Source organism: Dipodomys merriami, unplaced genomic scaffold (genome assembly GCF_024711535.1).
Source record: "Dipodomys merriami isolate MVZ:Mamm:240054 unplaced genomic scaffold, mDipMer1.0.p SCAF_9, whole genome shotgun sequence".
Classification (NCBI taxonomy): Eukaryota; Metazoa; Chordata; class Mammalia; order Rodentia; family Heteromyidae; genus Dipodomys; species Dipodomys merriami.
Window position 1 is genome coordinate 53,238,658 of NW_027206512.1, and position 12,826 is coordinate 53,251,483.

Consider the following 12,826-nt stretch of genomic DNA (forward strand, 5'->3'; position numbering starts at 1 on the left):
ATAATTAGCCTTTTGTGTTTAGTGACTGCTTTATCCTCTTAAATCGTATTATAAAATTAAGGCTACAGTAGTGCATAGCTGTCAGTGTTGCACAGAGGCAGTAGAATGTGTCTGTGTAATTGCAATAAAGCACACCTGTTACAGATGTGTGGGGAAGCCGTAAATATCAGCATGTCAGATGAGGACAGTTACAGGGCTTGCACAGTTAAGCCTGGCATCATCCAAAGGCCAAATATAAATTAATAACATGAACACTTGCTACTACTAATGTGTTTTAGATTAGCAGTATAATGTCACATTCAGAAGCATGCTGATTTCATTCGCATGTCAACATTGGCAAAAGCAAAGGGCCCTTTTTGCAATCAGAAAGAGAGAGAGAGAGAGAGAGAGAGAGAGAGAGAGAGAGAGAGAGAGAGAGAGAGAGAGAGAGAGAGAGAAACAGACAGAGTGGAGATAGGATAAAATAATAGAACAAATGGACAGATTGAGATGGTCTAGCCAAAGGTTGTCAAAGTTATTTACAAATACAACTTTCTAGATCATTAAAGGGTTTTATATAAGTTATGCCAGGAAAGGACAGTGCGGGGGGGCGGGGGAGAAACTCTCTAAAAGTCAGTCAATTGACACTTTAGCCTTCCAACACAGTTCCTGAGCCCTATGACAGACATTTATACCATACCTAGACAGCTACCTTATTTAACTTAGTTTTACTTTTGGATTGTATTTTTCAGTTGTTTGTGATTTCTAAAGGACTAACCCACCACCATCACCAATGAAATCCTAAGTTGTTTCTTTATTCTTGCGCAGTTAACCTTTAGTGCTCCGTTGGTCTCTGCATTGGGTGTTGAGAATGAGTTGAGACTGTGTTTGGAGGATAAGTAAGTTCTTGTAGGCAAGAATGGAGCTGGGGAGGTGTTACGCCCATAACAAAACAAGAACATTGCACTGGGACAAGAGCTACGTTTCAGGCCTGCCTCCTATACTCATAAACCCAGTAGAGTATACCAATCTGTAACTTTCTGCTAGCTCAGATAGTAAAAAGGAAAGCTCAATAAAATGATAAGGAAGGTATTTTGATAGACTGGAGAGCCCTTCCTCTTTCTGTTGCCTTGAAGCTGCTGCTTAGGATCTCCTTGGGCCTCATTGGTCCTTGGGAAGATTTACTGGTTCCTCCCAGGTTCCACTTACCAACTGTTGACTCTATTACCCAGTACCCACTTCTCACTGTCGCTTACCACCCCACTGCTGTCTATGACCCATGTAATGTGGCCTGCCAAGGTGATCAAGAAGAAAGATCTACATAAAGCTTACTTCAAAATCTAAATGTCATCTTCAGCTGATGTGAACCAATTTAGCGTTTCTCCTGATCTCAGAAGGCAGAGGCATTAGGGCCCTACTTCTGAGCATGAGACCCTTGATTTAGTTGGATAGCTCACAGGTGGATAAAGTTCTAATGACTGTGATATCAACGTACCTCAGGACCATATGTGTCTCCCGAGTTCTTTTCTGTGTTCAGACTGGAATCAACAGTTAGATGGCGAATTCAAGTTTAGGAGACCACCTTATTGGTAAAGGGTCTACTTTTCTTAGAACATAGCAGAGTGTGGCAAGTAAAACCACTACTTGATGAAAGGAGGTCAAAGAATATAACAATCTAGAAGAGCCTCAGTGGTAGGCTGCCCAGCCATTATAGAGAATATTTTAAACCTTTCAATCTATTGAAATCATTTTATAACTGTAAACAGAAGTACCTATTTGCTGCCATGGTGGCTCAGGCCAGCAATCCCAGCTACCTAGGAGGTGTAAATTCAGAGGATCATGGTTTGAGGCCAGTCCAGGCAAAAAGTTAGTGAGACTTCATTGCAACAAATAAGTCAAGAATGGTGACACATCCTTGGTGCCAGCTATTTAAGAGACTATTGGTGGTAGGATCATGGTTTAGGCCACTCTGACAAAAAGTGTAAGACCCTACCTAAAAAAAATAAACTAAAGCAAAAAGGCCCAGAGGCATCTTTCAAGTGCAGACTACTAGCCTAGCAAGTATAAGGCTCTATGTCCAAACAGCAGTACCACCAAAAACTGTGTTTTTTTTCCATTAATATTTTTTTACTATCTCCAAATATTGTGCAAAGGGAGTTCTATGTAACATGCCCATTTATAAGTACAGTGTATCTTGACGAGTGTCACTTCTTCCATCATTGTCCCCCAACTCCCATCCTGTCTTTTAAAGTTTCCTAGGTCTGTTGTCAGTTATATACATTGAATCTTATGACCGTGTTCACCCACCATTCTTCTCTCCACTCATCTGTACCCCTCCCCTTGGCTCCTGCCCACCGCAGACAAGGCATGCTTTAGCTACCTAACATTCATTTTTGCAGACAAGGCATGCTTCAGCTACCTAACATTCATTTTTGTTAAATTCTCTTTTAATTGTTCAAAGGGCTTACACCATGGAAACCCACTTGATCCATGGCTTATATAAACCTAAATTATGATCAAAATATAATTATGATGCACAATTATGATTTTGTCTTCTAAGAGGTAGGTGATACAAACACCACCCCACCTGCCCCCACACACATATACACACACATACATACACCCCTTGCGAGTTACTCATAGTGAAAGACCTAAATGCCACATAGAACAATATGAATTGTTTGTTCTTCCTCTCAAGGAACTTGTTTTGACTTGTTGACGATGAGGTCCAGAAATTCATCACAAGTCTACTGTGAGCAAATGATTTAAATAACAATTCAAGAGAACCATAGATGAGTCAAAGGCAAGTTCCTTGAGAGGAAGAACAGAAAAGTCACTTTTTTTTTTTTGCATCATTTGTTGCTAAATGAACTAGATGGATTTTAATGCTTAAAAGGAAAGTTTTCTGAGTATAATTCCTGTGCTTTCTTTTTCATTTAGCAGTTGGTTATTGAGTGTCCATTGTGTGTGATGGGCCATTCTAAGGTACTTTCAGCCTGTATCTTTCTCTCAAAGCAAATATCCTCTAAGGGTAGAGTAACATTGTGTATATATTTAAACACGAGACAGAAACTTGGTCAGTGCTGAACAAATCCTGCTGATTTCTAACTGGGAGAAGTCAGCTTCTTGGAAACATGGCATTTACCATGGGTTTGGAGGTAGACTTTTGCGATGGAATACATCCAACAGTGTTATCCTTTGGGATCTAAGTGAGGAAAGAATTTAGGGTATTTCCCCTGGTGATTAAAGCCCCAGAGCCCAGCTTTAGTGGTGTCTTCGACTTAACCAGGTTTAATTCCTATCACATGCTGCTGCCATTTAATAAATTCCTGCAGTTAATGAAAGCTATTTTTCCCCCTTTTTTTCTTTTTCTTTTCTGCCTCCTGCAGTGTGCTGCTCTGGTGGGTGAAGACCAGCCTCTTTGCCCAGATCTTCCTGAACTTGATCTTTCTGAACTAGATGTGAATGACTTGGATACAGACAGCTTTCTGGGTGGACTGAAGTGGTGCAGCGACCAATCAGAAATCATATCAAACCAGTACAACAATGAGCCTTCAAACATATTTGAGGTAAGGACCTTTTTGGAAAAACCTAATTTCTCCTTGACCTTGGCTTGGGAGAAATGAACATGGTTATTACTTTGAGTGCATAAAGCGTTTTTCCTTTGCTGTCATGGACATTATCTTTTTAAAATCATATTCAGCAACTTTCTATTTCATGGAAAAACAATGCTTGGAAAAGATGGATTTTGTTGTTGTTGTTATTGTTTTTGGGAATTAAGGAGTGAAAGACTGACTACAAAGTACATTAAACTGTGTTGTAATACAAGGGGTTGTGAAAGAAACTGACAAAGAAGACCAAAAGTCTAAACCTGTTTATCCCTATTTCCCACAGAAAGTGACTTAGCAATAAATGGTATCTAATATAAGTGAATATACATAAGAAATCATTTCTATGGAGCTGAAGGGTTAGGTGTTTACCTTTATTTATTTTACAAAGTAGGTGAATACTTTTGAGTATTACTCTTATATTTTTGCTTCATACCCCTAATTTCTTTGTATGATGGAAACTTGTAAACTCAACAAATCTCATATGTACTTATAAATTAGCCAAAATTCATTTACCTTTCAGAAGTGAGAATTACCTCCCAGACTCCAGTCTCTCATTATAAACCTACCCTATAATAAAGAATGTTAATCTACTCCTATTAAAGTGTTACTTAGAGAAAAGAAGGGTGGTTTTTTTCCCCTCACAAGATCAGCACTCATTTACTTGAAAATTACTCATTTCTTATAGAGACAAACATTTCGTGCAAGTGAATTGAATAAAAATTGCCAAATCAACCAGGTTTCAACATTAAAACCTTTAGCACCACAACCATCATCATCTCATGTTTTCTCAGCTGCAATACCAGGTGCACATGCACAGCTCTGTGATCCATCTATGGAGATATTTAGTGGTTGTCTTCACTGTGGTTTGATGGAAGCCTTGAGTCTTGTGGGAAGCCAGTTTTATAATATTAGTTGAATTTTTCCACTTTCCAGCACATAAAAGGTGCTGATTGTTGAATGAGTGAATGACATAAAAGGTGCTGATGGTTGAAAGAGGGAGCAATGACTATATTAATATTGATTATTAGGACAGTAATAAAAACTCCAAGAGCCAATATTTTGGGACACTCCTGCTTTCTGTATGTTGGGTCACTCAGCACTCAGAACAACTCACCATTTCAATATTATCATTTTGATTTTACAAAGATACTGAGTCTCCGAGAGGCTAAGCGATTTCCTTTGTATTACACAGTTGACAAATAAAAGTCCTGGCGTTGAATTTCTAAATTTATCTGGCTTCAAAGTCTAATATCATTGATAAATATAGAGAGATTGCGAATTTGGGTGACAGCCATCCTTTACAAAGGCATATCAAGCTGCTCCTTTGCTTGATATGTTTAAAAATAGAACACAATGTTTCCTCTCCATGTTGGTGACATGGAGGCCTGCATCGATGGTGAACAACGGAGACTGTGTGTGTGTACTGCTAGTACCGTTAAGGTTCTGTAATCTGTCCAGAGCAGTAAGAGGGTCTTATAAGAACACTGCAGTGAGGGGAATGCAGTCTGGGGAGCTACGGCAAGATGCAGGAAACACTTTTGCATTAGGTTTGTGGTTTGTTATACTTTCCCAGGCTTCTCAGCCGGAAGGTTCATGTGAGGACTTGACCAGTTAGAACTGGTACATTGAAGATTCCTCATTCAGTACACTTGCCAGGTTACAGGCCCATTCTCAGTCAGGTAGCATTAAATAAACAGCACTTTAAAAAATGTCCATCTCTACAGGCCTCTTATGTAGTGATCAGCTCCGCCTATTCTATACAGGGTGAATGCCGTGCATTTTGTGGATTGGGAATGACTGAAAGGTGGAGGTAGGCAGTATAACAGTCAGTACTTCCCAGGTGTGCCAGTGTCAGACAAGACAAGTTGCTCCTTGACCGCATGGACGTGTATGTCGTATGGTGTTGTTTGCTTGGGGCCTTCCCGCTGATACTTTCAGAGCTTTCTCAGGGGCTAGCTGAGTGATCTAGTGATCTATATATAGCTGCTCAATCTATGTAATGACACTCCTTCTATTTCCCAATATAACTTTCTACCACTGATAGAGTGTTTTCAAGGCTCTAAAACACAAGGTTCATTTAATTTAATCTCTCATTAGGTCATTTTTAAACCAATGATTCTCAACCAAAGGCAATTTTACGCTTCCCCTCTCCCTTGGGGGCATTTGACAGTGTCTGGAGGTATGTGTGATTGTTCCAACTGGGAATAAGATGAAGCGACTGGCTTTTCGTGGGTAGTGTAGGGGTGAAGCAAACTTCCCCACGTAGTATGAGGAGTACCTCAACACAACAGAGAGAGCTACCCAATTGCAAATGACCATAATGGCAAAGTTGAGAACCCTGTGTTTGTTTAAGTCCCTAAGAATGTCCTTTTATGAAGTTCATAAGGTATATGGCTGAGATGAAACCTAGTGGATGTGAAGAATGAAAATATGGTAATGAAATCCATTCTTTTATACAACTATTATACACTACTCATAAAGAAACAGAATGAGAAGCCATATCAAATTATGGAGCTGCTCAGGGCCTCAGGACTGATGTGTGAGAGCAAGCATGACTGTTCAGAGAAGTCTCCATGAGGGTTTTATATGATGTCACAGACCCATTCTTCTTTGTCTAGGTCAAGGGTAAGATCTCTGTGTTACCACACAGCAGCAGCAGTGTCAGGACATTTGCATAGTGAGCTGACTTCTCCACTCTTTGCCCTCTAGTGTTAAACTCAGACATCTCTTCTTTATGGTCGGAAAGGAAGTTTTGAGCATTAAGTGCAATTCCTAAATAAAGCCTTCCCTGGCAGATAAGGTCCATATGCCACATGGGCTTTGAATGCTACCACATTCTGTTGTCTCTCACCAAGCAGTATTTCACAGCAGTGCTTTGTCAGTGCCAACCACTCATTGGGACTTTCCACCTGTGCTCACCTTCTGATTCTCAAAACCCTGCCTCCTCACATTGGCGAATACCTTGGTCTTGAGCAAGGAGGCATAGCTCTTCCTGGGCTGATCTGCCAATAACAAGCACTATCTACCTTTGGCTTCAAGGATAAAATAAAGCATGGAGGAGTTAAATGTTTTTCCCTGACTCAAGTACCATGTTGATGACAGTGCTGGAAACTGGCCATGGAATTTCTGAATCATCATCAAAGCAGCATGAGTTTTAGGGCAATGTAATGGTATAGCACAAAAGGAGACAGAACATAGAAATCTCTTCCTTCTGCTTCTCCCATGCATTTGAATCTGTTTCAATTTTATGTAACTTCCTAAGCCTCACATTAATAATAATAATAATAATAATAATCCCAGAGATGAAGTTGAATTTAGAAAAGAGTAAACTCTGAGTAGGAACAAAGCTGTGTATTAGGGTACAATTATATAGCTTGGCTGAGTAACTAGACTCACAAAAAGCAATCTCTGCTCGCACAAGCTGTGTTTGGTTGTATAAATGCAGGTGAGTAGGTATAATTTAGAAGCTGCTTTGAAAAACAGAACACCAGGCCTATAGGTGTAGCCTCCAGGGACTGACCCATGTGGAAGGAAAACAGGATGCTGTCCCTGGATGGACGGCTGGCAAGATTTATGTTCCAGAATATTGCAACATAACTTCCTTCCTCCTGCTTTCTTTGTGCATTGTTTGAAGGAGGTGAATAAAGGACTGCTTTTACAGGTCAGCAGTGTGTGAAGATGGGTGCCATGGGGTTCTTTGAAATAGCACCCGGGCCTTTCTGGGTCACTGTGGGCCACTTTGTTCCTGTTTTATCTTAACAGTTGCTTTCATGCTTCTGTGATGTAAGTGAGTGGGCAGGTTTCATTCATTCGCCTGGTACTTCTGAGTGCAGCTACTTGAGGTTCCTTAGAAGAATAGCAAGTGAGGATGGCAAGTGTTTGTCACAATGTCATTGTTTGTAATGAGCACAGAGAACTCATGTACACATGGGAGAGGATTGTCTGCTACCAGTGGTATTCCTGTTGAGTAATGGCTGGAACTAGAGGCAAAGTTTGAGTCTCTGATCTTGAGTGGGAGTGGAAGATTGTTGTCTATGTAAGGTGTGCTTTATGTGCCCCAAGAAGGGAACTGGTGGCAGCGCTCCAGATTGCTTGATCCTCTGATGAGAATATCGACAAGTATATACACACTTGCCTTTCTTTTGTATATTGTTCATATTCCAAGAAGTTCAAGGATTAGTTTATATTATATACCTATTCAGTAAGTGAGTCCAAAAGCTATTGGATTGCTAAGAAGCTGGCTGTCTTGTTCAGGAAAGTTTGTTCTGGACATTGACATAGAAAATGGAAGGGGTAATATTAAGATGCATCTAATGTATAAACTGACTTGTTGATCAAAACATCTTTGTACAACTATCTAAGGATAATAAAGAAAAAAGAAAATAACAGAAAACGTATATGTACAAAATACAAAACAAGGTCCTCTTGCAAAGATAATAAAAACCTAGTTTGGGAGGCAAAAAAGTGAAGAAATATAAAGTAATTAAAAATACAAGACTGAATGTACAACTCCATATTATGTACATTAAAAGGATATAGTCAATAGGCAGACAATGCAAGGCTGCATTTGTATATGTGGATGTGTTTATGTGTATATAGCTCATTAAGAAGGGAAACAAAAATAAGAACTGTTTTCATAGAATGTGAAGAGAAGTAAGGAGCTTGTTTTACTCCAAGTAAAATTCATGTGTGTATTCAAGAGGACTCAGGAAGTCAGTTTGGATGTGGCATGGATACTCAATCATGGTAGGCCATGAGAACCCATTTGAAACTGTTTATTTCATGCTTATCAGGTGGAGGTAATATATTACTGCAAACTTCAGTAGGAGAGCAGAGGAATAGAGATAGTATTTAAGGGGAAAAGTACTGACATCTTCCCACAGGTAGAGGCACATAGGAAGTAGAGAAGCCCAGACAGCAGGCCCTACTGTATCCCAACGCACCTTGTGATGCTAAGGCAAGAAAGGGCCAAGGTGAGAAGAGGGGGTATGGTGTTCAGAAAGAAGATTTGAAGCTCCTTGAAGGAAAATTCCACCAGCCAGCCCTGGTAAATAGGAATTGTATATAGAGGAAGGTGGTAAGGAATGCTAACTCATACTCAGCCTAAAGAGAATCGGGACTTCATGGACATCTTTTCTGGCTGGGTGCTTGCTCATCTTTAAGAGCGGAGCATTTCTTTAGCATCATGAGATCTTTTGCAAAGGGGCTCTCCATCTCCCTGCAGTCTCAGGCATAGAGTATATTTAACCCAATCCACACATCCACCTAGAGCCTACTTTTCCTCCCTTGTCTCCTTAGAGGGAATTCTGCAGCCTTCCATGCCAAAAATTCCTGCTTCTGACTGCTTGTGGTCAGACAGACATTTCCATGAATGGCAAACCTTTTGGGATTTTAACAGAACAAACAGACCAAAAAAAAAAAAAAAAAAAGCAAGTACAAACAGCCGTACCTTAATTTAATCGTTGGGAGAATAACTTTTCTTTTAGTATGTGGAGAGACTAAATTTATCAAAATCACTTTCTCAAGATTTCTAGAATTTCCAATTTGTGATCAATAAATGTTTGTCATTTAAATTAAATTTACAGCCCGCCACCAGATTTTGTCACCCTTGGTAATGACACTTACGGAGAACATAGACTTCAAGTAGGAAAATAATAGCCATTTAAGTGGGGAGATAATTGGTTGCAACATACGAACAGTGAAGAATGTTGAAACTCATGGAGACTTATGGAGTATTTTAAAAATTTATGTTGTACTTATCTTTGCATTTGTAGTCTACCACAAAATTCCAAATTCTAGGTATAAATCAGTTCAGTGTTCATCTTGGAGCCTCGCAAATCAGGAGACAACAGTGCTAGTCTGTCTGTGCTTATTTCCAATCAGCCTTTCTTGCAGGAGACTCTGTGTATGTTTGTGTGTATGTATGTGTATGTGCGCATGTGCACATGTGCATGCATGCACCTGCATGCATGTGTGTGTTAACTTGTACACCTCCTTTAAGCACCATTTCAGCTTTCTTGACTTGATAACATCTGGCTTATCTTGGGAACATCTGGTTTATCACCCTCTTTCCTCCCTGCCATTACGCTGACCACTGGAAAATTATGGCTCAGGAGTTCTGACCCACAGGGCTGTGTCTCTTGGCATCCACCCCTGCTAATAAATAGCCAGTCACAGGAGGCAGTTTACATGACCATGGATCACTGGCACACACTTCCCTGGGAGTGACTCTCAGGAGTGAATGTGTTGACTCCAACAGATGAGGCAGATTGTTGCTGGTAGAGGGAAATGATCCAGTTTTCAGCCTTGACCAAGTCTGCAAAGTGAGAATCTGTGTGTTTAAGGAGGCCCAATGATTTCTTTATTTATTATTTAGCTGCTGCTCCTGGGGCTTGAACTCAAGGCCTGGATGCTATCCCTGAACTTCTTTTGCTCAAGATTAGCACTTTACCACTTGAGCCATATCTCCAATTTTGGCTTTTTTTTGTTTTTTGGGTTTTTTTTTTTGGTAGTTTTGTCGGAGATAAGAGTCTCACATACTTTCCTGCCTGGGCTTGGAGCAGCAATTCTAAGATGTCAGTCTCCTGAGTAGCTAGGATTATAGACATGACCCCCCCAGTGGCCACTGGCACAATGATTTTAGAAAGTAGTATTTTGTCATTTATGTTGAGATAGAGACCAATGATTTCATGTCCGATACTTTGAATACTCGGAGAAGTAGGTGAGCCATTTTTATGAACTTGTCTTAGGCCTTTCTCATCTCCCAGAATTTCAAGTATGTCATTTCCATACATTTCCATAAAAATTCCTGTGTCTGGATCTGTGAGAGCCCCAGAAAAGGGAAGAGCAAAACTCACCACAGAAAATGGTGAAGTGGAATCAGGAGAGAAGATAAAAAGGTGCATTGTCTCTTAGGGTCACTTCCTAAACATTAGGTTAAATAGTCACCGTTCAGGATGATGTGTTGCTGTTGCATGAGGCCGCTCTATTTGTACAACACCGGTGTGGGCCACTCAGTCACCTTGCGCCTCTGCTGGGTTTGTTTGTCCATGGACCTCTCGCTATCTATATGTGCTGTCGTGGAAGCACAGCCCAGCAGATGGCTCACCTCTGAATGAGATGAACACACAGGGCAGATAAAAAGATGAACAGTGAAGATCACCTTGTTAAAACGGGAGCCAAGTTGTTCCCCCATCATCCCGATCCCAGACTTCACATTTTTTAACAAGGTTAATTTGTCCCCATAATTACCTGCCTATTCTTTTAGCCATGAAAACGTGTATTGTGGGCTTCATAAAATGAATTGCCCGTGATGGGAAACAATTTTAGAAGTGCCATTTTTATCTTCTTTTGTAAGCTCTCAGGTTACTTTTGAGGTTGTGCGCTCTAAGGTGCAGTGTGAGAGCAAAGCAGGACAGGACATTTTCTCGTGGGCTGCCACAGGTACAGGAGAAGCGTGGAGAGATCCTCTGTGGTTTAATAACATGCTTACTCTTGGCAAGGGCAACAGTTTTGTTTTTGTTTTTATATTTTTTAGTGATAACTGAATTCTTATGCACGGAGATATTTATCCCAGAATCATGATCGGAGATACTGCTATGCCTTTTCACCTCCAGACTCAGAGAGGAATTTGCCATTTTACATCTTAACACTAATATTTTATAGGCCCACCCAACTCCATTACTACTGTTAGTCATTCAGAGTTTGCAGCTAGCTAGATTAATGAATGACCAGATCTTGGAGAAAATGACTTGCCCTGACTTTTACGCATGTTCTCTCTCTCTATCTCTGATTCTCACTGGCTTTCTGTTTCTTTCTCTGCTTCTCTTTCTCTTGCTTTTCCTCTTTCTGCCTCTCTCTGCTTCTCCCTCTCTCTCTCTGCCTTTCTTCCCCTCTGCGGTGTTTCCCCAGAAGTGGTGTTGAATATTCATTTTTCCATTCCCTCTGCAAATTCTTCTTAGAGTCAGTAGTTTTGAAGAAGCACAAGCACGCCGACAGGGCAAGGAGGAAGGAGGAGACTGAGTGGGCACCTCCCTCCCTGGTGGCTGATGCCCTTCTCTGCGTTCAATCTGCATGATGTTCCTGCGCCCCTGCTCAGCTCAGCTGAGTCTGGAGTGGGCAGTGCCGGGCCGGGGCGTTCCTCATGCAGTCTGCCAGTCTGCGTAGCTGGAGCTCTGAACGCTGAAGGAAAGCCTCAGAGCTGTTTGCAAAGTGCTGTTGCTGAGTGAATACTCAATTACACTCAGGAAAGACGCTACAGCGGCCAGTTACACTTCATTTTTATTCTTGACACAGACACCTAAATCAGAAAACAGTAACATTTCAGAGATTATGGGAGCAGTTTGGGTATGTTCCAACACCGTAATAGGATCAGAATTTTAAGGCCCTTTGTATTATTACGAATAGTCACTTAGTTTCTACTGCAGTGTACTTTGTGGGGAATTACAGCTTTTACTAAAAAGATTAAAACGCTATTATGCAAATGATTGCAGTATGTTATTATGTTTACAAATTAACATCCATGGCTCAACACACAAATTAACTAACTATTCTATCTGTGTTATTAAGGATTTAATAAAGTAACTGTTCATAAAAATGGGTAGCTGGCAACACTTAATAGGAAGCTATTGTGATTTAACACACAGGACTTGAGCATTGTGTCTAATGTTCTAGGTAATATAATAGTAAAATAAAGTTGAGTAAAGCCCCCAGAAGAAGCAGAACTATGTGAATCCCAGGGCTGGCTTGCCTGGGAAATAGAGGAACATGAACTCAACAGCTTCCAGATAAAATGTACAGTAGGCAGTGTATCAATAAATCTAAATAAGCCAGGCACACAAAACATCCGCTACTAAAAAGTAGTTCACTGAAAGGATAATGGCTCTCCATTCCAAGTATGACAACATGTCCCCTATATAGAGAGTACTCATATTAATCTGAAATGGTGCTCCCAGCAAATTTTGCTGTGGCTACTGGGAGTTAGCTGTACAAGATCACTGTGACATGAAATAAAAAAGAGGCTAACTTCAGACTAAGATGACTTTACAAACAGGCAGCAAATTGCTATTCTTGGCTGCTCATAAGAGGTCATAAAAGCAAGGAGATAAGAGCCACCAAGGTCCCTGAAGAATGAATGTGTGTGATTCTGTTATCTCGTGCACCTGATTGCATGGGATTTTCTAGACAGACCGACAACACCTACCCTAGCCACATAGGAAAAGTAGGAAAAGATACAA

The 12,826-nt window shown here is 40.6% G+C and overlaps 1 protein-coding gene across 4 annotated transcripts in view; it reads left to right on the forward strand.

Annotated features, from left to right (window-relative positions):
- Nucleotides 1-12,826, forward strand: part of Ppargc1a (PPARG coactivator 1 alpha) — a 649,949-nt gene that overhangs the window by 548,300 nt on the left and 88,823 nt on the right. For all 4 annotated transcript variants that reach the window (XM_070012853.1, XM_070012854.1, XM_070012852.1 and 1 more), the window contains one exon: nt 3,369-3,548. In XM_070012853.1, the coding sequence (XP_069868954.1) occupies nt 3,369-3,548 (180 nt within the window). The remainder of the gene's footprint in view (nt 1-3,368; nt 3,549-12,826) is intronic.